Here is a 24,499-nt window from a genome sequence, read left to right on the forward strand (position 1 = left end):
TGAAGGGGATCCGTTAATTTTCCCAGTCTATTTTAATCATTAATCTTCGGGTTATTTTAGTTTTTTGTTATTACTTTGTGGCAAATTATTTAATTTAAACTTAGTATATAGACATGTTTCGTTTATTTAAAAATCTAGAGACCAAGGTGAGTTGAATACATTTAAAAACTAACTGTGTTTTCAACATAAATTTCATACCTTTTGAGATATTTATTGTACCATTCAAATATGATAACCTTCTTTCATTGTTGCTATGACTTTCAAAATATATTTGTTGTATAAATTGGTTATAACTACCATAATTTTAAGGATGATTATGATTTAATTTGATATTTTCTACAGGCATTTATATAAATAACAGAAAATAAATATATATTTTGAATTAAAATATCACCCTAAAATCAAAATCAAAATCAAAATCAAAACCAAACTCAATCTCAAATACATTATAAAAAAATCAAATTTATGCTATATTATTTTAAAATAAAAAGTTTTGACATTTTTATAATACAAATTAAATTTATAGTATGGAGGGAAAGTTCTCTTATTTTTTATTACATAATTCTTTTTAATGTTACCTCGCAAATAAAGAGTGGAAATTTGCACCGAACTTATAATGAGACGTAAATGCCTTCAAGCCATGTTCGAGATGGTGGAAGGGAAAAGGAGGAAAAAAAAAAGAAACTTAATACTGCCCTAAGGAGTTCTTAATTACTGAAAACTCAAATCCACAAACTAATCTAAATTATTTTGGTTGTACTAAAAAAAAATCTAAATTATTTTGGATAATGAACAAAATCTTATCGTTTTTGTTTTTGTTTTTATTTATTATTATTTGCAAAGACTTAATTGAATACCAATAATTTCAACTTTTCAAGTGTCTACATCTACTAATTTTAGCAATTAACAAACTACTTTTAAATTAAAAGTTCTCATTTATAATTCAAATTTCCTTATCACCCAAACTTTTCCAAGATTTTTTAAACTTATTCAGGTTAGAGCCATGCATTAAAAATAAATAAATTAAATTCTAACAGTAATTTTTTTTAATAAGTATGGTAATCTATAGAGGTGTAAATTCGAATGTACCTTTTTTATCAGTAACATATGTTTTAGTTAGTTGAACTATGTTCAAATAGATTTGTAACAATATGTTTTGTAATATTATTCAATACACTACATGAATAAAAATGTATTTTATATACATTTAAAATTGAAGTGTTGCTTTTAAAAAAATAGAAGTAAACTATATATTATCTTTTAAAATCAATCACATTAATCATCCAATTAATTCTGATTAAAAATGGAAGCGCTAGATTTCCGACAGCAAAGTGCTTGAATTTAATTAACCCAATAAAGTCTTCAGCTAGGCATTTTCTTACCTGTTTTATTAATTGCAAATCTTTTTAGGACATTATTAATTGCAGTTAATATATTTCGAGAATGTTTTCCCTCCCGTGAATGTTGAAATAGTATGCGTTTAATTGAATATTAATGAAGGATTAACAGTATTACATTATTAATTAGCAATTCTATAATACATTTTTATCACATGGAAACTAATGTTATAACGATTTTAGAAATCGGATTTAAATTGTTTATTCATTTTAATTTATTATCGCTGTTCTTTTTTTTTTGAAGGAATTTTGATTTTGATTCTAAACATATTATTTTTATAAATAATACTAGGGCTACTTGCAGATATAAAAACTATCGGTTGGTTTTTTCTTTTTCTTTTTTTTAAAAAAGACCCAACTATTTTTGAAAAATATATTTTAAAAATATATAGGTTATAAAGCAAATAGCAGTCAACAAAGCTTAACATTAAAATTTATTATTATTATTTTAATTTTTTTAACTTCATAAATACCTCCGCATGTAATTAATTATATCTTTTTGCATGATAATTATTTATAATTAGTTATTTGAGAACCTCAATAGCATGCATTTATAAGATAATTTTGCATGGAAAATTCCATATATATTGTAGTCCAGAAGAAACACCATACTATACATAGGCCTTGGATTGCAATAATTTACTTTTATTGTTTATGTAATAATTGAATTTAGAAGCAACGAAATAAATAATCCAGAGTAACCTTGGAGGGGTTAACTTAAACATAGCTTAACTAGCTAGTAAAGACACAAAAAGTCGAAGATTCAAATTTGTAACTTCACATTCAAGTAAAAAAGAAAAAAAAACTACCATCCATCAAAATTTTTTGCACCCAAATATTCTTTCTTCCTCACCACTCAACATACAATCCATCAGAAGACACACAAAAAGAGAAAAAAAAAAGCCTCCCTCTCAAGCCTTTTTGCCATTTTATATTCTTTCATCGACATATAGCAAAAGAAAATTATTATTTCCTTCCGAAATCTTGGGTTTATGAACAATAATTTCCACATGTGTAGAAGTCTTAAAAAAAAAAAAAATTAGAAAATCTAACTTAGATACAATTTTTTGTCCTAAACTAAAAAAATAAGCAATAATATTTGAATTGGGTTGTCATTTCAAATGCAATTGGTTATGTCGTTTTCAAAAGAAACGACATAACATATTGACCAAAGAGATCACATGGTTGAGTTGGGAGTCGTCTTAATTTGAAGATTGCCTCAACATTTTGGTTGAACTCTTAGTCTTAGGTACAATATAATACATTTGATGTGTAAATTAAACATAAAACTGTGTTACAAATAATAGTACATAGAGTGAAAGCGAAATAAGAAAGTTGTGTGAAAAATATTGTGACAAATTAAAGGAGACGTGGGAGTGAAACAAACTAAAGTATGGGACTCGACAAACAAATCTATTCCACCTGAAAATCCCTGCTTTGAACATCTCTCCAAAATTTGGAAAAATTAATTAATTAATTAATTAATTTAGGAGGAGAAATATTATCGCATTAATGAGATGTTTTTTTTTTCTTTTTTAATCTTTTTAAATTTTTGTCTCGAGTGATGATGACAATCAAGCAACTGTGAAATGGAGTGGCTTTTGTCTTTCTTGTTTGTCCAACTCTTCAAGCTTCCTAGTTTCTTTCTTTCTTGGAAGGATGATGTGTTGGGCTCCGAACAATCCGTTATTAATATTACAACGATATGATATTATTTACTTTGGAAGATTTTAAATTATGTCAATTTCATCTCAAATATATTTTATATTGATGAAAATATATATTGTACTTCATTTATACATCATAAATATTTCTTACTTGTGCACGAAATTAAGAGTACCATATATTTTGCATTACATTCCCAACTACGAACCGTTGCAAAAACGACCTTATTAAAGTAGGAAACCCAAAGAAATAGTGGAACAACAGTGAAATTGAAAAAAAAAATGAACCAATTGAAAGTTTTATTTAAATTGGATTAACCAACAAACTAGGAAACTATTTTTGTTTTGGTTTTCTTTTCTTTATAAACAATAAACATTAGTTTCACGATGTGTATCTTTTTATATTTTGTTGTCTAATCTTTAAAAACATTTTCAAATTCTTAGTAAAATTTTGAAAACTTGAAAAATTAGTTTTTAAAAAATAGTTTTTATTTTTTGAGATTTGGACTAAGATTTTAAAGGTAAAAAATATATCAAATAAACCGCGAGGATGCAAGTATAATTTTATTTCGGAAAAAAAAAGACCACATTCATTTTAAAATTCACCGGATAAAAGGTCATATTCTGAAGGGGCAAAATGAGACTTTTGTGTGACTACATATACATTGGAAATATCCTTTTTCAATTATTTAATGCCCATAATATTGGGATCTTTTTTTCTACTGATTTTTATTCTTCTATCATCTTTTCCATATTCATTTTCTTTCTCTTTTCTCACTGCAGACTCTATCTCTTCTCTCTTAAAGATTACAAGAGTGACAAAACAGGCAAATAAAAAAAAAGTTATCATAAAGATTAAAATGGATAAAAAACAAATTTGCTATTTACAGAAAAAGGAAAAGGGCTAAAATGGAATCTGATAAAAATTAAAGAAAAAGCATATAGTAAGATTCATTCTTTGGCCCCACATTTAAATTACAATAACCAACACATGAAAAAACAAAAGGATTCCAATTATTGAACTCCTACATATATTATAATAATCAAACATAATATTCTGATCACATGCTCTAAAATTTCACCTCAATTTAATCTTTTTCTACCCCACACTCCCACAATGTCTCTATTAATCTGAAAAATCACTCTTTTCTATTAAAAAAAAAAACTTAAAAATCACACTCCTACTTATACAAAGCCTACTATTAAATGATTAATTAATCATTTTACTTTGTGTGTGAAAGGCTATGAATTCTCATTGAAGGGCTATTTTTCCACTTTGAAGGTTTTCCTTTTCTCTTCATTTTGCATCAAAACCAATATGGGTTCGGTGAAAAAGGAGATCATGAAGCATTCTTGCAAAGGAAGATTTCAACTTTTTTTTTTTTTTTTAATTTACCTGACAATGCATGCTTTTAATGGACCTATTTTAACTATTTTGGATACTTTGATTACTACCACAAGTAAATGAGATTTGAGTAAAGATAGATTAGAATTAGAGTACCTCTCTCAAGTTTGGCACAAGGGAGTGTAATTATCGCCGATGAGACAAAGCCATAACTTTAGATATCTGTAAGATTTTTTTTACCACAACCAAAACATATATAAAATTATATGTTTAGACTTTAAATAGCCCATATAGAAAGGGTCAAACGTAAAATCATATTAAAATAAGAAAAATAACAACAAATTGTAGATGAAATGATGCAAGCTAATCAAATCAATGCGATAAAGCGTATAAATAGGAGCATGTTACATGTCAGTTTGTTTATTTATAATAATACATCTATATGATCACATACCACCATGCTTTATGGTACAAATGGTATGCATCCTAACCACTTATTTGCAAATAATGTCATGATTCTTGAGAGAAATAACATGGTACATGTTTTGCTACCTACTAGGCTAGGTTTCGGCCCCTTTTTGGGTAAACAATATTATATTATTCGATTATAAAACTCAAGTCTATCGACTATAAGAGAGGATGATTTGTCTCGTAATAAACAAACTTAATAAAAGAAGTCTTGTTTTACTGGATCAATTTGTAGGTTGTCTTTTATGATTGATACCAAAATAAAATAGTGTTTTTCGTGTATTTATTATTTCTTACACTATAGTGGGAAATTTGTGGAATGCATACTAAATAATAATAATAAAGAAAATTTTCCGTTTCTATATTGTCATAAAGTATTTGAATTGCGAAAAATGTCTAATAAATTTCTAAATTTTAGAAAGTGTTTGATAGGTCCCCATGAATTTTCAAGTTTGTGTCTAATAGATCTCTGATCAAGTAAATATTTTCTAAAGTTGGGATATATTAGACATAAAGTTAAATTTAGGGATTTATTAGACACCACCTTAAAAATTAGTGGACCAAACTTATAATTTAACTTAAACTAAAACAACCCCATTTAAACTCTTAATATATATATTTCTTTGATGTTCGTGAGTATTTGGGTTACTTAGCGCACACCTCGACTAATTTCAATGAATATTAAATTCTACTATTTGTTAAGGAAACTTATAAGATATTAAATTCTAGGTGGATGGTCACCATAGTTTGAACATAATTTAAACTCTCAATATTATTTTTAAAGGACCATTCAAATATTGATTACATGTGATTATTCATAAAATTGAATAGTAGCATGAGGATGCGATGGTTAGAGGTTAACTACTGTTTAATTCAAAAGGTTTAAGTAAAGGTTTAAATTGATAAGTTATATTTAACATTTTAACACTGTGCTTTACTAATCTATTAAAGTTATTTAAAATGCTCAAATAAAATAATTCGAGTCTAACTCAACTCATTTAAAATAACAGTAATTCTTTTTTAGAAGTGGAAAGCTTGGATCTGGAGAAAAAAATACTAGAAGTGGAAAACATTATAAATTTCCAGAGGTATTAAACATTATTTTAAAAATTAAAATCAAATTGGTAATATAATATAATTTTGGAGTCCTTAGATTTTTCCTTGGATTCATCACTCGACTTGACCTCGTCTTCGTGTGGTTGGGTCGTACGCGTCCTGTCTTCGCAAACAAAAACAAAAAGTCGTGTGGATTTTATTAAATAAATGGGAAAAAAATGGTGGCGGTGGGGCCCACGTCCTGCACACATCTTATTCCACCAATACGATGACACAAAATTTTAAAAAACTTTATATATTTGATAAATTGATACCGACATCTCATGTCATATCTCCCTCACTAAATTAATTGATTTCCCATTATTTCAGATTCCTTAATCTCATCCAAACGACATCGTTCCGGTTTACATTTATTTATTCAAAGGATTTCCTACCTCTATGCTTTCGGTTTGTTTTTTTTTTTTAATATAATATTATGTGAAAATGTGCCTTCAATGCAAACCCACCACTGTTAACTAGAGATAAGTGTCTTAATCAATTAAGCTAAGTTCGTGTTGATTTCTACTTTTTTATTTTAAAGATTTTGTAACATCTTAAATACTCGAGACTATTTATGTTGTTAATTATTAGAGTTAGTTAACAACAGGATAATGCTAGAACGTTTGATAAATTGACATGAAACTATATAGTTATTAACATGATGCAATATAAATGATGTTGATATCAACAAAGAGATTGATATATATGAAAACTAATTGGCAAGTACCACGATTGGGACAATTGAAAAACTAGGGAATAAAATTAGTGTAGGAACTACTTTAAAATATGTCATAACTTGTTAACTCTACCACATCAATTATTTGTTAGCTAATAGTAATTGATTATATGATATAATCTATAGCAAGATAACATCAAATAAATAGATTAAAATGTTTATTATTACGAAATATATAGTTTACCAATCAAAGCGAGTATAACTCAGCAATAATTGACATATATCTCCAATGAAGAGGTTGTGAGTTCGAATCCCTTTTCCGTTGTACAAAAAAAAATATTTAATTATTTATATAATTAATTTAGTTACTTTATTTCCAAATTACTTTTGAAATACCCTTTACATAATTTCTAGATGTTAAAGCTATTATATATCTAAAATCCTTATTTATAATCTAATCTCATCATTTAAAACAGAAATCAGAAATAATAAGTGCGTCATTATTATCATCTTTTTTTTTAATCATCATTAAATAGAGGCTTTGGTAACAAGATAGATAAAATTTTAAAAGCAATCATTTACACATACACTGAATTTCCATTCTAACTATTAGAACATAACACAACCAAAATATCCCTATTTTGTTTCTATTTAGGCATTCTAGAATATAAATACGCCAAATTTCTCTACAAATATGAATTTTGATACATTTATGACGATGGCAGTTCAATAAATTGGATAATAAATGCTTGGACTATATTGATTTGATTTAATATTTTAGTATTTCTTTTTCCTTTTCTCTCTCTAAACTAATTTCCACTCAGAATTCATAATAATCGTTCATTTTATTACTATCTTTGGCTGTTTTCAATTAACCCCATCAGAATCAATAGTAAAATATTTTATTTTGCACGTCTCCACGATTTATCATGAAAACAAAATTTTATATTGATTATTTTATTTGCATATGTAAAGTAAGGTAGGGATGTACATAAATTACATTCGAAAACAATAAACTTTATCCTTAAAATTATTTTAATCATTTATAAATTTAGGCAACAATCATTAAACTGGAATATTATTACTATAAATTTAAATCAGGATAAAAGCGTTGACATTCAAACCCAAGAAGCACAAACAAAAAAAAATCTAAAATAATTATTACTATAAATTTTAAACTGGAATATTATTTGATTTAAAATATGAGTCAAGTAACCAATACGAACAATTAAAAAAGCAAAAAAAAAAAAAGTTAATACAGAATTACCCCACATGTAGGGAAATGCGGCCCACTAAGCATTTATACTTATTTATGGGAATGGGAAGATGGCTGCCATTGGCATTGACCCAATTTTTTTATTATTATTTTTTTCATATTCAAAATTATTTATTTATTATTATTAATGAATAAGGATTGATAGGAAATGGAGGCAAGTTAACTACTCTAGAGACTGGCAACTGAAACAAAAAGTGTGAGAATAATTCTTTTCTTGAGATGGAAATACTGTTATGAGGGCTTGGGAATTCTGTTTCTTCCCAACACTGAAGAGTATAAGAACAAAGTTTTGAACTTGTATTTTCCCCATTTTTGAGCTCTCTTATGAACCAACTCCAGACCAGTTCTTCTAAGTTTCAGCCTGCAATTTCTGAAGCTGGGCCTTCAGGTGAGGTGATTTTTGGGGAATAATATGTATAAATATATGTTTTTCCATTCAATTTGTTTATATTCAATCTTCTGCACGTGATTTCTATCAACTTGTTGTTGTTGATATATTTTAATGCGGTGTTTTTGTAGATTTCTGGGATTGATTATGGGGTTTAACAGTACTTTGGGAATGGGGTTTTATCGGTAATGCAGAGAGAGAAATGTTTGGTGCTACTGAATATTACTAGCTATTTGCTGGTTCTTTTTCTTAGGCTGCTTTTTACTTTGTTTGGCTAGGCTGGAAGACTTCAATTTCGTTTCAATTATTCTTCTATTGAACAGTGCTATGAAGTTGCTGTTTAATCTACTTTTAGGAAATGGGGGTTTTCAGGAATTATTGATTTATGCTGTGATGAACAAGAATTTTTTGCTGAAAAACTTTAACCATTTTCCTCCTCCCCTTTAAAGTTGTGTAATTAGGATGCCGTTGTTGAGAGGTTTTTAGGTGGGGGGAATCAATTGGATAGTCTTTTGCTCGAGCAATGGAGGTGTTCCTGATTTGGAGGCGTGGCCGTTGGGTCAAGACCAGTGTTCTGCTACTTGCATTGTTCTTTGGGATTTTGATGCCTTTAGGAGTGATGGGTATCTCTCGAAACAGTACGGGTTCGTCTTCGAATCCAAGTGTAGTGAATATTGGAGTTCTGTTCACTCTGGATTCGGTTATTGGAAGGTCTGCGCAGCCTGCAATTTTAGCTGCAGTGGATGATATCAATGCTGATAACACCATTCTTTCTGGAACGAAACTGAACCTTATCTTACACGACACAAACTGCAGCGGATTTCTTGGAACTGTGGAAGGTACTGTCTCAAAAGAGAACTCTATATGTCTTCTTTACAACATTTGAGATTCTTAAGGAAATTAGGACCGTTGGATTCAATTGGCTGTAGCATGAGAATCATGAACTGCAATAAATTTTTGTCTTGGAACTTGGGGATGGTTCATCTGTCAAATAGTGTTCTTCTTCTAGCTGTTATTGCATTCTCTATTTTTGGTAAATTGTTTGGTAGTTCAGGCATTAAGGGTAGAAAATAATTTTGAACTCCCAATTGAGTTTCCTTTTGCTACAATAACTTTGTTAAGATTCAGGAACTATTTTAAAGCTTCAAAAATGTATAGCTTGAGCGGAGGTGCTTTTCTGATTACCACTTTGATCCTTATCCTACGCGTCTGGAATCGACTTCATTTGATTGCATTGCTTATCATATCCAATGTTCTATTCATTATTGTTAATGAATGAAGTTAAAGATAAAACTTGCCTAATCTAATAGTTTAAGTTTTTGGAGTCATTGAACAATCCTATGTATAGATGGTGCTTCCTCCATTCATCTCTCATTAATCTTTTTCTCAAGAGAGAGTAACATCAAAGGGTAATATAACTGATTCCTTAAACATATATATATAGCCTTGCAGCTGATGGAAGATGAAGTAATTGCTGCTATCGGGCCACAATCGTCGGGAATCGCTCACGTCATCTCCCACGTTATTAACGAACTCCATGTACCGCTTCTATCATTTGGAGCTACAGATCCCACTTTGTCTGCACTACAATACCCATATTTTGTTCGGACTACACAGAGTGATTACTTCCAGATGAATGCAATTGCTGATCTGGTAGATCATTTTAAATGGAGAGAGGTCATTGCCATCTATGTAGATGATGATAATGGCAGAAGCGGGATATCAGCATTGGGCGATGCCTTGGCAAAGAAGCGAGCCAGGATCTCTTATAAGGCTGGCTTCTCTCCTGGATCCACCCAAAGCACAATTAGTGATTTGTTGATTGGAGTAAACCTCATGGAATCTCGGGTGTATATTGTACATGTTAATCCTGACACTGGTTTATCGATATTTTCGATTGCTAAGAAACTTCAGATGATGCGCAGTGGCTATGTTTGGATTGCAACAGATTGGCTTCCTTCTTTTCTTGATTCTTTTGAAACAAATAGTCCTGAAATAATGAATCAGTTACAAGGAGTTGTTGCTCTTCGTCACCACACACCAGACAGCGAACTGAAGAGAAACTTCATTTCCAAGTGGAAGAATCTAAAACACAAGAAGAGTCCAAACTTCAACTCATATGCACTCTATGCATACGACTCTGTTTGGTTAGCAGCCCGTGCTCTCGATACGTATATTAAAGAAGGCGGTAATATATCTTTCTCCAGTGACTCAAAGTTACGCGACAACAATGGAAGCATGCTGCACTTAACATCACTTCGAGTCTTTAATGGCGGCGAACAACTTCTGCAGACAATTACCAGAACAAACTTCACAGGTGTAAGTGGGAGGATTCAATTTGCTGATGGTAAAAATCTGATTCATCCAGCCTATGATATCCTGAACATTGGTGGAACCGGTTCCCGTAGAATTGGTTACTGGTCAAATTATTCTGGTCTATCAACTGTTGCACCAGAGGACTTGTATACAAAGCCTCCCAGTGCTTCCCCAAGTAATCTCTACAGTGTAATATGGCCCGGTGAAGCAACAACCACTCCTCGGGGATGGGTGTTCCCACACAACGGAAAACCGTTGCAAATCGTAGTTCCTTACCGTGTGAGTTACAAAGCCTTTGTGTCTAAAGACAAGAACCCTCCAGGAGTTAAAGGATATTGTATAGATGTCTTTGAAGCTGCCGTAAACTTATTGCCTTATCCAGTTCCTCACACATATATATTATATGGAGATGGAAAGGACACTCCTGAGTACAGCAATCTTGTATATGATGTTTCACAGAATGTGAGTACTGGCTTTGATTCTAGCTCTCTTTATTCTTTGGTGGTCCGTATGGGTTGTCTCTGAGCAATGTATATCTTGATATTCTCCTCTATTCAGAAATACGATGCAGCTGTTGGTGATATTACGATTGTAACGAACAGGACGAAGATTGTGGACTTCACACAACCATTTATGGAGTCGGGACTCGTCGTTGTTACTGTTGTCAAAGAGCAGAAGTCCAATCCATGGGCTTTTCTCAGGCCGTTTACGGTTCAAATGTGGGCTGTCACTGGAATATGCTTCATTTTTGTGGGAGCAGTTGTTTGGATTCTTGAGCACCGGACGAACGAAGAGTTCCGTGGTCCACCAAGGCAACAACTAATAACTATATTCTGGTTAGTATGTTTAAACTTACTATAGACTTTTGATTTGCTCTAGGCTCATGTCTTAGCCATAAATGATAAGGTTGAAGTTTCTTAATTTGAGACAGAATAAGTCTATCAGTAACCAAGGCCAAGGAGCTAGATTGATTAGCTCTTAGCTTGCCATTTAGCTTTAAGCCTCTTGTGTTGCAGAATCTTGCTTTGCTGCTTATCGACTTCTTTTATGATATTTGAGTGAAACTTTGTCGTCCTTGCAGGTTTAGTTTCTCAACAATGTTTTTTTCACACAGTAAGTTTCTTCTCCCCAAATGCCCATGTTTTTTTCTTCACTGATCCTATCATATATACACTTTAGAACTCCTGAACTTTATTTGTTGGCCGCTCTTGGTGCAGAGGAAAACACCGTTAGCACCCTTGGACGGTTGGTGCTGATTATATGGCTCTTTGTTGTGTTGATTATCAATTCGAGCTACACAGCTAGTTTGACGTCGATCTTAACGGTACAGCAGCTATCGTCAAATATCGAAGGGATTGATAGCTTAATCTCTAGAACAGATGCCATTGGAGTTCAAGAGGGTTCATTTGCATTGAATTATCTGATTGATGAGCTGAATATAGCAGCATCTAGGATCATTAAATTGAGAAATCAGGAGGAATATGTTGATGCTCTTACGCGTGGATCGGCAGATGGCGGGGTAGCGGCCATCGTAGATGAGCTTCCTTACGTCGAGCTTTTCTTATCCAGCACCAATTGCGAGTTCAGGACGGTTGGGCAGGAGTTCACAAAAAGTGGATGGGGATTTGTAAGTACTAATCCAACTTTTTCTCCAGTGAATCAGTTTGGTTTCATTTCAGTTGGGAAATGAAGAGAAACCAGTGAATATGTAACTCTGATCATATTGTTCTTCCATGAATAATACTGTCTCAGGCATTCCAAAGGGACTCTCCTCTTGCAGTTGATTTATCAACAGCAATTCTTCAACTCTCAGAGAATGGTGATCTCCAAAAGATCCACGACAAATGGCTCTCACGAACCGAGTGTTCGACAAACGTCAACCAAGTCGACGTAAGCCAACTATCACTGAGCAGCTTTTGGGGACTGTTCCTAATATGTGGCATTGCTTGCTTTAGTGCTCTTCTGATATTCTTCTTTAGAGTCCTATTCCAATATCGAAGATTTACCCCTGAAACACAGCCCGAAGTCGACGATATCGAACCTGTTACTGTCAGGACGAGACGCCTCAGCCGTACAGCCAGCTTCATTCAATTTGTAGATAAAAAAGAAGCAGAGATCAAAGATAAAAAAAGAAAAACCAGTGATGCCAAACAAGCTAGCCATAGCTCAGAGAGCCACCTTGATTCGCCATCTTATTAGGACGCTTGCACATTGTCCAGACTATTACTAATTTTCTATATATATTTTGGGTTTGTTCCAATACCTGATGCTAAAGTTTCTTATTGATTTGAAAGCAGAAGAATTTGAGAATGGCTTTCTTTCTTTGTGTAGATCAGCCCTTTTTTGGGTCATACCATCAAATCTATACCACTTTTCTTTTTTCGGGATGGAGAAATCTCACACCACATGTAAGATAATATTTTCGGGTGCAAACAAAGTCCTATATTAGCTAGAAAAAATAAAGATCTATAATATATAGATGAAGACAATTATCTTTATTAATATGAGGTCCGGTGGATAAAATAAAAGTAAATTTTGATATAATCTTTTTTAAAGAAATTAATTATAGTTTTTATGAGTCAATAATACGTGAGGTGTGATGATTCAAACTTCTTAATTAAGGATATATGTTTTAACATATGTTCACGTGGTACCAACCTACGTGTAACTCAATTGGTTAAAGTATCCTATTGTCTTTCAAAATATCGTGAGTTTGAATCTCCACCTCCACGTGATGTACTAAAAAAAGTTAGGTTTAGGTGGACACTAATCACTTATAAATTATTGATAAAATATCACTGGGAATCATCATCATAATTCAAATAATTCAGGAGTAAAAATCAACAATGATATGATATCAAAAAAGGAAAAAAAAGAAATCAACAATGATAAATGTAGAGGGCCCACTCAAGATTTTTATGAATCTCTACAACTTAGACCAGAAATTTAAATTTCTGCATACGTGTCCTATAGATTCTATTAAAGACAAAAAGATTGAACAACGTGGGTGTAGAAAGAAATGTTAGCCACAAATAATTCGAGCAGTCAAAAGTTAAAATCAGACGCCAACATTTTCTGGCTTCTTTTGTCCATTACCACACCTAACAAGATTCTTTCGTCTTCTTTTAATTAATTATTTTTCTTCTTTTTTTATTTTTATTTTTATTTTTTTTTTGCCTACGTGTGCTACCATGCTTCACCGATTTAAAAATTCCAATTTCTCTATTTTTAAATATAATCCAATTGAAATGTTTTCCCATTAGAAAAAAAAAAGAGAAAAGAATAGGATGTGATAAGCATAAAAATTAAAATACTGAAATCGAAGTGTTCATAAGATTTATTTTAATTGAAAAATAAAATTTTGCATTTCTTATTACCCATATTTATATTTATATGAGTGATATTTTGATCCTCATTTTTTTATTTTTTATCAATATTTTTATAGTATATATGAAACATATCAACTACTTCGATATCGAACTTTATGGTTTACGTAAATATTGACATGGAGAATATTTTATTCTCGACCTATAAATAATTGAAAGAAAATTAAAAAAAAATGAAGTCAAATAAGAAAATGACACGATGGACCGTATTCAAATAATGTTGAAATTGAGTTGGTCGGTTATGTTAGTTTGAAATTATGAACCTGTAAAGATATTTTGTGAATTAGGGTTATTGAGCCTACATGTGCTTTTGTCTTGTATCACCATTAGTCACATTCACCTCTTTTTTCCTTTCTCCCAAAAAAACAAAAGAAAATTATAATAATTAAAAACTATGATTTTGGAAACATTTTTTAAATTAGATTAAAAAACAGAGAAAAACATTAGATAATAAATACTATCTTTTGAAATAGAAATTTAAAATTAAAATTAAGACTCTTAATTATTTTTTTCGATCAAAATAGTTTTGATCCATAAATTTCTATGGTAGAGTGTTGGGTTTCAAAAAATTATCATGGTTGCTCTAGTAGTATTGATACATGTGGAATGAGTTCAAAACCACTCATTTAAGAGTTTCTTTTTAAAAAATCTTATTGAATTTTCAAGCAATCAAATGTTGCAAGACCAAATATTTGACCCGTAACTATGAGATTAGTAAGTAGATTTGAAAACGAATTTGATTTCTTGTTAGATAACTTTTGAAAAATTATCATAAAACTAAAATAGAATAAACTTGTTTTGTTCCCAGATTGTCATAAAATTTTAGGAACTATCTTCCAAACAAAAGTTTAAAACAAAAACAAAAAAAAGAAAACAAGAAAAAGTAAACGAAAACTTAATGAAACAAGTTTTAAAGATTAATACGGAAATTGGAACACATTAAAAAAAAAAAAAAAAAAGGAGTTCCACGTTGTAATGATAGGATGATTGATGGGGTGAGGTGAAGAGCATAAGATTTTGCCACGTGTAGTTTGTCATGTGAAGAGGTTTTTTCAAATGACTTTTGCCACTCGAATTCAATTTGGACATTTGGTTTTATTACATCATACCGGTAAACCGCCCCTTCCGTTAAAGTCGTCACATTGATAGCTAAATGTTGTTGTAACTGACAAAAAGAAGAATAAATCCCAATATCCAAAATAAAATAAAATTCATATAATAATTCATATTCTAAAAACCCCCCCCCCCCCCCCCCCCCCCCCCCGCTTTTTCCTAGCTCTGGTATGAAGAGCACCAAGATCCGGGCTTCCCATTTTCATGGCCAGGAGACCAATCCACAGTCTCACTCCGGGCCATCCACAACATCCCAACTATGCCTCACCCTTCCCGGAAACAGCCTCCCCGGCCGATGCATCGCCCCGCAACGGCCCTCAAGCGCTGCACTCGGAAATTTTTCGACACGCTTCGAATGTGTTACTTGAAGAAGCCTAATACATATCGGATGGTACCTGAAGCCACTGCCTCGGCTTCGGGCAATGTGGCTGATGATGGCTTTGCGGCCGAGACGATGACACCCTTGTCCCACAATCATGGCCTGGACAGAGATTTGGTGTCCCTCAAGATCAGCCTATTGGGTGACAGCCAAATCGGAAAGACAAGTTTTCTGGTAAGATCAATTGTCTGTTGTTGGTTGGAGTTGAATGTTGGATTCTGGCTCTCTCTTTGGGCTTCATCTTTCAGTTGTTAATTTTTTGAAGGAAAAGTATGTTGGGAATGAAATGGAAGACGGAAGCAGAGCGCAGAAAGGATTGAACTTGATGGATAAAACACTGATGGTTAGAGGGGCACGTATTTCGTATAGCATTTGGGAAGTGGGAGGTAATTACCTAAAGGATTTTAAAATGTGGACGTGCAGTTTTATGATTGGCTGGAGGAAGGGACTAACGTGGATGTGGATGCAGGTGATAGAAAATCTCTGGATTACATTCCAACAGCTTGCAAGGACTCTGTAGCAATTCTTTTTATGTTTGATCTAACAAGTAGGCGTACCCTAAACAGGTGAGACTTGTTTCTCTGATCTAATATTACTTTGGCTTTCAGATTCTAAACCAAGGTTTTTCGGTGATTTGCAGCATTTTAAGGTGGTATAGACAAGCACTGAAATGGAATCAGGTAGTTTAGAACTCGTTTGATAACGTTATGGAAATGTTAGTTTTGAATTTTCTTTTCCTTGGCTCATATCTGGGATTGCAACCAAAGTTTCTGAAAGCAAAAGTTCGGCCTTTTCCCTCACTTTTATGAAGGTAGAAAACTCTGTTTGTTTTGCAGACAGCAATTCCAATCTTGATAGGAACAAAGTTCGACGATTTTATCCAACTCCCCATAGAACTGCAATGGGCAATTGCAAGCGAGGTAAAAATCGAAATCTTGGGTTCCAAGATCCTGCAATACTATTCCATAATTTTTTAGAGATTCTCACCAAATGTATCAGAGTACATATAAATCCTTCAAGTTAGGTAAGCCAGAGAATAAAGAATGTCTCAGAATTTTCCTTGTTTTGACAGGCAAGAACATACGCGAAGGCACTGAATGCGCCGTTGTTCTTCTCTAGTGCAGCTTACAACATCAATGTTAATAAGATCTTCAAATTCATCACAGCAAAGCTCTTTGACCTACCATGGACGGTCGAGCGCAACTTGACAGTTGGAGAGCCTATAATTGATTTCTAGAGTTGTTCTTCCACCCTACATATGCAATCTGGTCCTAAAGAAACTCTGAGAATCATCCTGCACAAGGATGAGTGTCCATATTGCTTTGACAACTATGTCAGATGTAGCGGAGAAAGGCAGAGGCGCGGAGCCGCGTCTCCGTCTCCGTAGTTGAGATGCATCTGCACTGCTCAAAAGTTGTCGAAAGGCAAGTAGAGACAATTGAGTAATGACCACACTTCTCTAAGTGTACCAGATCAAGCATGTCACTGCAAATGCAGCTTGCATCCTTTCAGAAAGTTTTAGCTGTAACTCCATGTAAATCTGTAGTCACGCTCAATATCTTCTCTTTGATGAGAAAATTGAAGTGTCTATCAAATTAAACATCCTTCCTGATCGATGTGATAAAATAAAGTTATGTTGTTTATCTTTAGACATGCAGATGCGGCTATGGTAAAAAGTAAAAAACACTTATTCAATAACAGACCATCCTGCGGCTTACAAAGCAGTCTGGAATCAGGTCCTCCTCTTACAGGAAAACATTGTACAGTATCCAAATGCATATAAGATATAAGTTTGTTTATGGAGCCTTTTACTATTACTATATACGGTAACAATGCATATAGACAGACATTCATAGTGAAAAGGAAGAGCCTGAGATATCAAATACTTCATTCAATTCAGAAACGAAATTCATTTGAAAGCATTACTTAAGTACCTTCCATCTCTCTTTCCAGGGAGGACGCGACAGCCAAAATGCCCTCTGTTAATTTCTGCCCGCACTGATGCAAATAATGAATTTACAACACGAACTTTCAGGTGAGAAAACAAAAGCAATCCATCCAAGAAGTTGAATTAAATGAGATTAGCAGAATGTTGACTTAGGTCCATAAGCAATAAAATGCTTTCCAACAAGAGCAAGGATCCTCCACGTGCTATAACTGGTTGAGATTGAAAGATCATTGGGATCCACATGCATGAAACTTGAATAAATTCATGAATTAAATGAGATTAGCAGAGTTTTGATTTAACTCATCCCGAAAAGGCTGCATGCAGTTATGACACCTACAGAGTAACAAATATGCCTGTTTTAATGACAGTACAGAAATGTAATATATGGTGTTAGCGACTAGCGTAAAGGAAAAACAAGAGGATTAAATTATATGTTGGAGCTACTGGCTAGAGTGAAGCTTTTGTATATCTCAGGAAAGTTGAATCGAGCACATGGGAAACAACAAACAGTAAAGCCCTATTCATTTGTCATGATATTGAATATTGATAACAATAGTTTGATCCTAAAACTTTAAGTATCATGGCTCTGCATGTTACAGAAACTTCCAATATGGATTCTGTGCGATAATATATAATCATACAGCAATTCTTCGAGTCCTCCGAGAAACAGAGAGAAAAGAGATGATGCAGAAAAATAGATCGCCGTTTGCAATTCGCAATCCCAGAAATCGAATGAATGCTAAAGGCTATAATATTCCACAGTCATTTTGCCTTCTCTCATTGGTATCAAAACAGAGAAAATTAGAAATCGCCGGTGGTTCGTATTTGTTGAGTAGGTTATCCAGGAAATCCCCAATTTCAAATTCCAGAAGTTAACCTTACTCCTTTATGCGAGATCTGTTTTGTCACTTAAACAGATGACTAAATTTATGATAAAAGAAATTAGTTTTTTTTTTTTTAGGAGGGAGATAAATGGATGAAATTAAAAGCGTAATTAATTTTGTGAAACGAAAGTGGAGTATTATTTATTGCAACCCTAAACGGTCTTGTACGGGGTAATGCAATATGTATTAAGTAATTTATAAAGCGCATAAAAACAAAAAGAAAGGGATCCATGAAAGCATTGATGATTTTTTATTGTCCAAACATCCCCTTCCTCTCAACTTTCTATTTTACAATAATTTATGAACCCACCATGAATGCTCATTGTCTGTCGCAGAACTTGCTTTGAAAATATACTCCAAATTTTATTTACATCCGATTCTCAAATTTTAATACTTATATTCTCGATTCTTATTTTTTTTTCTAAATGCGTGACACGCCTACCACCAATTCAAACTATGGAAAGCATACTTTTGAGAAGGTGAGATTCCACCTTTTATATCGAGAGTATTGGAAAGTGGTGTCTCCTCCTATGAGGCGGACGTTTGTATCTATATATCGTCTAGTGGATATATTCTCTTGACAATTAAAAGGTCTCTTGCAGGTGGAATTGACGTTTTGCTGACTATAATATTCCTCTTCATATTAGAGTCAATCCTCTCGACGTGTGTCTGGACTTAAGCCCATGCCTAGATTTGGGAGGGCATTGTACTTTCTCTTCTATAAACTTTGTTGTTAAGGCCTATTACAAAACTAACATGATATTTATTTCTTAACATTTTGATGGGACAATGGCAACAATCAGAAATAAATGATTAATTAAGCATGCAAAAATACTAATTACCCCTCTAGAAAGATCAAATAATGGATAAAAATGGTACATAAACATAATTTCAAATCTAGAGGCATAATTAAAATCTTTTTCAATATTTAACAACTAAGTAGCTTCAATATACTCCAATAATAAACTCTTCAATGGCCCATGAGTAATTACTAGTACATTATGGAACCAATTGAAATTTGAGTAATTTTCGTTCGAACCAGCTATCATTTGATCCAAAATCAAATGCGTGGGTCCATTTATGAAATTTGGGTAATTTTTTTGATCCCATAATATGAATTTTCTATATATAAAAAGGAGAGTGGCCAATTTTGAAGTCCATTCTTTGAGAATAAAATTAGACAAATGGATATAAATTCCCAACAACAGGGCTTCAAAAACATGCCATAAAAGTCACAACTCACAAGGGGAAACATTACAAATGAATCCACAAAAAAGAGGAAATCCTAGAGCTAAGCTAACTCAACCCCAAAAAAGAAGATTAAAAAAAATATAATAATATGCAAATAAAATACAAGATTCTCCAGTTCTTAGCAGTTTGTTCCTAAATTAAATCCTAGCTACAGTGGTGGTTTGGTTTGTTTCAGCTTTTACTGCGTTCAAGGAAGTCAATGCCCGAACCCCTAAAACTCCAATTCCTTTTTTTTTTTTTCCTTTGCAGGGTGCGCTCTTGACTTCTCCCCAAAAACTCCGTATCAGCCAAAATCTCCTCAAACTAAAACTAAAACCATCAAAAAATTTAAATTTAAATTTAAAAATTAAAAATTTCCCCTTTTTGGTGCGTCTACGCAGTGTCGCATGATAATGACGCTTTAATCCTCTCCACCGTACACGCAATTAGATTGTTCACCGTCGCCACCGACCCCAGGGAGAGCTTCGCCGTCGGCACCGAGTCCACCAGTATCTGAAACGCAACCGTCAGCAGTGACCCACCCTCCCCGCCGCCGCCGTCCGGGAGAATCGCGAAACCCGAGGGGAGAAGTGCCACGTAATCCGGATCTCCGCCGTTCAGCACCACGTTCATTGCCACTATGTCCACCGGAGCGTAGATCACGAACGACGCCGTTGGGTCCGTGCAGCTTTCTTGTAGAATTAGCATGTTGCTTTGGCTTGAATTCGCGCTCTACATATATATATATATATTTTTTTTTTACAGCGTCAGATTCAGGTATTAACTTTTAACTTTTAACTTTTAACTTTTATGGAGGTAACTTACGTTTACCCGCAGCAGTGAAACACAGTTACCAGTGTCGCGGCCGTTGGCGATGTGCGCCATTTCTTGAACTACTCCCCCATTCGAAAGAATGTCCCACTGTAAACAAATTTAATTTAAATGTTTATTTATTTTGACACCAGACTTAAATTACTACTGAATTCTAAAGTATTAAATAAATTACGGTAAATTTAATATATTAATCACATTTCTTACCTCGCTGCGAGAGTTTTCATCCCGGAGGAAATCGAAGATTCGCTTGGGTGGAACAGGGAGCCAAAAGGAAGTTGCAGCGCTGAGGACTATACCAGGAGGCCTTCCGGGGTCGTCGATGCTCTTTCGGGTCATGACGCGAACATCATCTGCACCGGTACCTGACAGGGTAGTCCATGTGTGAGTTGTGGAGGCACTCACTCCAGCGCAGAAGCTTATCACCATTCTCTCAGCCAGTTTCAACATGCTCTTTCTCCCCTCTTGACTCGTTATCACTAAGTTTGAAACCAGCAATTAGATTTAAAGTATAAAAACTTTTAAAATTATACGGATCAAATTCAAAGGATTATTACCTCCGACATCACCGGTTGGTATGTTGGTGGCCATGGCACTGGCGAGTCGTTCACATTGGCGGTCTAAAGTAGTAACCCAACGTTTGGCTCCAAAAGCTTGGCCAGAGCTTACCAGCTGCTTGTATAGATTATGAACTCCTCTATCATCCACCTCTACATGCTCAACCCATGTGACCTAATATATATATATATATATATATATCAAACCCCAAACCAGTCTAAATTCCCACACAATTATCCTCAAATCAAAATTCTAACCTCCAAAAAAGACTAACCTTTGAATAGCCATTTGGCATTTCTTGGATTAAACATCCGGAAGGCCTTCTTCTGCATCTAAGCCCCGGAGTAGGCCGCAGATCGTCCAACGACACATCCACCACTGCCCACGTCCCGTCCGCATGCTGTTTGCAATATCTAACGTAATAGCTTTCCCGGGTCGGAACCAATGGTGATGGAACTTGAAATTCCGACGTTATCTAAAAAATTAAATATACTGTAACCTATCGACTTAAATTTTGGACTGGGAGATGGAGGTCTTTATCTCATATAACATACCACTTGCAGTGCTCCATTGTAATTCCCAGCAACTCCAGTTGACAACACTTCAAGTGTCATAGCTCTAGACACGATGCCAGAGAACAAAGTCGACCATTGATTCTAAAACACATCATATTCATTTAGCAGAATTAGAACCAAATAAGAAAGAGATCCCAAGAAATAGGGACAAAAAATAAAGCATAAACTTACCACGTCCATGAGAATCTCAACGAGGTTAATGTGGTTCATAATGACAACAGCAGATTCACGAGAGGCTTCACATTTAAACCCAGATGGCTTAGGCCCAATCCCTCGGGGAAACGTTCTCAAGTACTCATCTTCATTCAGCACACTGGTGGAGCCATCCAGGGCTGTCATCCACAACGGCTCGCCCATCTGAGCCATTCTAGTCAGCTCTTCCATGGCTGCAACCGCCAGCTCGATGATCATCGGTTTATCCGCTTCGGTGGGGGCGCTGATGGATCTTATCAGGTCTCCCGCGGAGCCATAGATGTCTCCCCCGAAGTTCCCCATGCCCAACTCTAGTGGCCGAGAGGGAACTGGTGGAGAAAGTAGAGGATAGTTCACCACCGGCTTCCCCACATATTTTGCAGCTATTGCTGAAATTCGATCGATCTAATTGGGACAAAAAATAGGAAAGAGAATTTTAATTAGCCAAATCTATTTACGGGTTAGACACAACCCTAAAAGTTTAGAGATTAAACGTACCTCCTCACGAAGACGGGCATTTTCAAGCCTGAGATGATGTTCATCAAAAGACATTTCGCCAATAGCGGTAGGGCCACCACAATTGGGGCACGAAGCATTGCTAAGGGCTTCTCTGTATCTCATGTTATCGGCTCGAAGCTTCTCATTTTCTGTTCGAAGTTGTGTGTTCTCATGCCGCTCATGTTGATTCTATGTTTCATATATATACCACACCACTCAAAATTATATAATCTCCAAACAAAAAGGACTTGGATTTGGATTTGGGGGTCTTAATTCTTAATTACCTTCATTTGAGTGCGTTTGTTTTGGAACCAAAATTTGACTTGTAACGGCTCCAACCCTAATTCCCTGCTTAATTCCTTCCTTTGTTTGTCATCCGGGTGAGGACACTCCTTGAAGAAACTATCCAAAATCAAAATAAAAATTTAGTCGTAGTTAAAGAGTATTCTCAGGAGTTAAAAAGTATTTTAAAACTCACATAACTCAGCCGTTAAAGTATCTTTAAAACTTACGCTTCCATTTCTTGGATCTGGTGTTGGGTATGGCGGTGGTAGCGCTTCTTTTTGTTGGGACGAGGGTCTTGGTCGTCGCCGGAGGCGAGTTCATGGTTGTTGTCGCTGCCGGATTTGGTGGCGCTGTCAAAGTCGTCGTCTCGGATTCGAGCGAGGTCGCTCTCGGAGGTGTTGTGAGGCATGTCTAAGGGGAGGAGCTGGCCGTCCATCATGCTTGGCTGGAACATATCTACAGATCTTTAAGATTCCGTAGGAGGGCAAGGCAAGGCAAGGCAAGAGCTTATGGTTTTTCAATCTAACAACACCAATGCAGAATTCAATTTCCACTCCAAATCAAATCCACAACACACATTTTTCTTTCCCCACCACAAAATTTTCTTTGTTACCACTTACAACCAAAAAACACAGAGAAGAAAAAAAGAACCCTAATTCTATTTATTTTTTCTCAATACTCAACACACCCGCCAAGCAACCAAAAACCCCATATTTTTTTCATAAAACCATTTTGGGAATTACTCCCAACTTTTATAGTTCTCTCTCTCCTTCTCTCTCTCTCTCGAGCAAAAGAAAAGGTTTTTATTTTTATTTTTTATTTTACGCGTTTTTCGAAAATCGATGAGGATTGGCCTTGAAATGACACATTAACCTAACATAGAAACTGAGATTATGTCAATAATACAAAAAAATTTGCAAAAAGCAGCCTCAAATCAAAATTGTGAGGAGAAAGGAGGGTGGGTTGACGAATTGAGAGACATCTGTCAAAAGGGTTTTTCATTTCCCCCATTAAGATTTTCACAGTAACCAAGAAACCAATTTCCCTTTTACAAAGTCAAATAAAAAAAAAGAAATTGATGAGGAGGGGCGTGAAATTCCTCAGATTTAGAGAGTAAGAAGATGGATAATAATGAAACCAACAAAAAAAAATCACAAATTACCTGAGAAAGAGCAAGTCCAGAAGATGAGCCAAATCCAGCAACATTATTCCCATTCCTTCCAATCATCGACGGCATGTTTCTGGCCGGTGTCATAATCCCGGCTGGCATGTTGAACACTATATTTCTGCTTCAAAATTTCCACAGTTGTTTTTTTTTTTTTGTTTTTTAACTTCTCTCACACATTCTTTTTTTTTTCTTTTTGGTTAAATTAGTAGAAGAAGGAATGAATAAAAGAGAAACGCTAGAGGGAAGGATTAATTATAAATTTTGGTTGGAGATTTGGACAGAGCCAAGAATCCGACAGACGAACCAGATGAGATGTACATAACGGCCACGAAGATCTCGGACAATATCCTAAAATGCTCTCTCTCTTCCCCCAAACGGTTCTTTTTCTATGTATGTCTCTCTCTCCTCATATCTGCAACCAAAAAAAAAAAACGTAGAGATCAGTGAAGCTAAACTAAAGACTTCTTCAGTCTGTAAACACATGGGGAAAAAAAAGGTACAAACTTTGATGAAATTAAGCCTACCCAGTGAAGAATAGCATGAGCTCAGATCTGGGTTTTTGCCTTTCGATGAGTTGGTGGATGTAAAAGTAATATATGTTGGCGGGAAGTGGAAGGAGAGGGGATTTTTGTTGTGCTGCTGGGAGAAGCTGGCTAGGGTTTTTAGAAGAAAAGGGGAAGATAAAAAGGGGAAAAAAGAAGAGGAAAAAAAGTTGGGTTTTTGCAGAGGAAGAAGAAAGGGCAAAGAGATGGAGGAAAACAGTGCGAGAAAGGGGAGTTATTGCAGAGCGTATTGAGAGGGTGCAATTGCATTTAATGGAGAGCGAA

The 24,499-nt window shown here is 34.3% G+C and overlaps 3 protein-coding genes across 7 annotated transcripts; 2 read left to right on the forward strand and 1 right to left on the reverse strand.

The window, feature by feature from the left end:
* The first annotated feature begins 8,062 nt into the window (after positions 1-8,062).
* LOC111011208 (glutamate receptor 3.4) lies at positions 8,063-13,012 on the forward strand. 3 transcript variants are annotated; one of them, XM_022284899.2, is made up of 7 exons: positions 8,063-8,309; positions 8,759-9,148; positions 9,754-11,087; positions 11,184-11,461; positions 11,707-11,738; positions 11,843-12,252; positions 12,378-13,012. In XM_022284899.2, exons 2-7 carry the CDS (start codon positions 8,833-8,835, stop codon positions 12,822-12,824), a joined length of 2,817 nt encoding a protein of 938 aa, XP_022140591.1. In that variant the 5' UTR covers positions 8,063-8,309; positions 8,759-8,832; the 3' UTR covers positions 12,825-13,012. The 3 variants fall into 3 exon arrangements, with proteins under 3 accessions (XP_022140591.1, XP_087977144.1, XP_022140592.1); XM_088121018.1 differs by having other exon boundaries at positions 8,771-9,148; XM_022284900.2 differs by having other exon boundaries at positions 8,796-9,148.
* A 2,265-nt stretch (positions 13,013-15,277) lies between these two features.
* Positions 15,278-17,152, forward strand: SGP2 (Ras-related small GTP-binding family protein). Its single transcript, XM_022284632.2, has 6 exons — positions 15,278-15,677; positions 15,769-15,889; positions 15,973-16,069; positions 16,144-16,183; positions 16,340-16,423; positions 16,576-17,152. Exons 1-6 carry the CDS (start codon positions 15,384-15,386, stop codon positions 16,738-16,740), a joined length of 801 nt encoding a protein of 266 aa, XP_022140324.2. The 5' UTR covers positions 15,278-15,383; the 3' UTR covers positions 16,741-17,152.
* A 2,343-nt stretch (positions 17,153-19,495) lies between these two features.
* LOC111011293 (homeobox-leucine zipper protein HDG2) lies at positions 19,496-24,499 on the reverse strand. 3 transcript variants are annotated; one of them, XM_022284999.2, is made up of 12 exons: positions 24,197-24,499; positions 23,667-24,084; positions 22,732-22,949; positions 22,504-22,621; positions 22,220-22,408; positions 21,701-22,126; positions 21,509-21,610; positions 21,229-21,429; positions 20,954-21,128; positions 20,604-20,875; positions 20,391-20,486; positions 19,496-20,297 (listed from the first exon to the last, which is right to left on the reverse strand). In XM_022284999.2, the coding sequence occupies exons 2-12, from the start codon at positions 23,772-23,774 to the stop codon at positions 19,959-19,961; spliced, it is 2,244 nt and encodes a 747-aa protein (XP_022140691.1). In that variant the 5' UTR covers positions 23,775-24,084; positions 24,197-24,499; the 3' UTR covers positions 19,496-19,958. The 3 variants fall into 3 exon arrangements, with proteins under 3 accessions (XP_022140691.1, XP_022140693.1, XP_022140692.1); XM_022285001.2 differs by having other exon boundaries at positions 22,732-22,960; positions 24,197-24,498; XM_022285000.2 differs by having other exon boundaries at positions 22,732-23,026; positions 24,197-24,497.

Source organism: Momordica charantia, assembly GCF_013281855.1.
Source record: "Momordica charantia cultivar OHB3-1 chromosome 2 unlocalized genomic scaffold, Mcharantia_2.0 BLBB01000002.1, whole genome shotgun sequence".
Taxonomy (NCBI): domain Eukaryota; kingdom Viridiplantae; phylum Streptophyta; class Magnoliopsida; order Cucurbitales; family Cucurbitaceae; genus Momordica; species Momordica charantia.

Bases quoted from the DNA above. Each gene is read 5' to 3' on its own strand.
- LOC111011293 (XM_022284999.2), bottom strand. From the start codon at position 23,774: ATGCCAGCCGGGATTATGACACCGGCCAGAAACATGCCGTCGATGATT. The intron at 22,622-22,731 runs GTAAGTTTTAAA...GATTTTGGATAG, and splicing joins CAGATCCAAGAAATGGAAGC to TTTCTTCAAGGAGTGTCCTC. The intron at 21,430-21,508 runs GTATGTTATATG...TTAATTTTTTAG, and splicing joins ACAATGGAGCACTGCAAGTG to ATAACGTCGGAATTTCAAGT.
- SGP2 (XM_022284632.2), top strand. From the start codon at position 15,384: ATGCCTCACCCTTCCCGGAAACAGCCTCCCCGGCCGATGCATCGCCCC. The intron at 15,678-15,768 runs GTAAGATCAATT...AATTTTTTGAAG, and splicing joins TCGGAAAGACAAGTTTTCTG to GAAAAGTATGTTGGGAATGA. The intron at 16,424-16,575 runs GTAAAAATCGAA...TTGTTTTGACAG, and splicing joins AATGGGCAATTGCAAGCGAG to GCAAGAACATACGCGAAGGC.
- LOC111011208 (XM_022284899.2), top strand. From the start codon at position 8,833: ATGGAGGTGTTCCTGATTTGGAGGCGTGGCCGTTGGGTCAAGACCAGT. The intron at 11,088-11,183 runs GTGAGTACTGGC...TCCTCTATTCAG, and splicing joins TATATGATGTTTCACAGAAT to AAATACGATGCAGCTGTTGG. The intron at 12,253-12,377 runs GTAAGTACTAAT...ATACTGTCTCAG, and splicing joins CAAAAAGTGGATGGGGATTT to GCATTCCAAAGGGACTCTCC.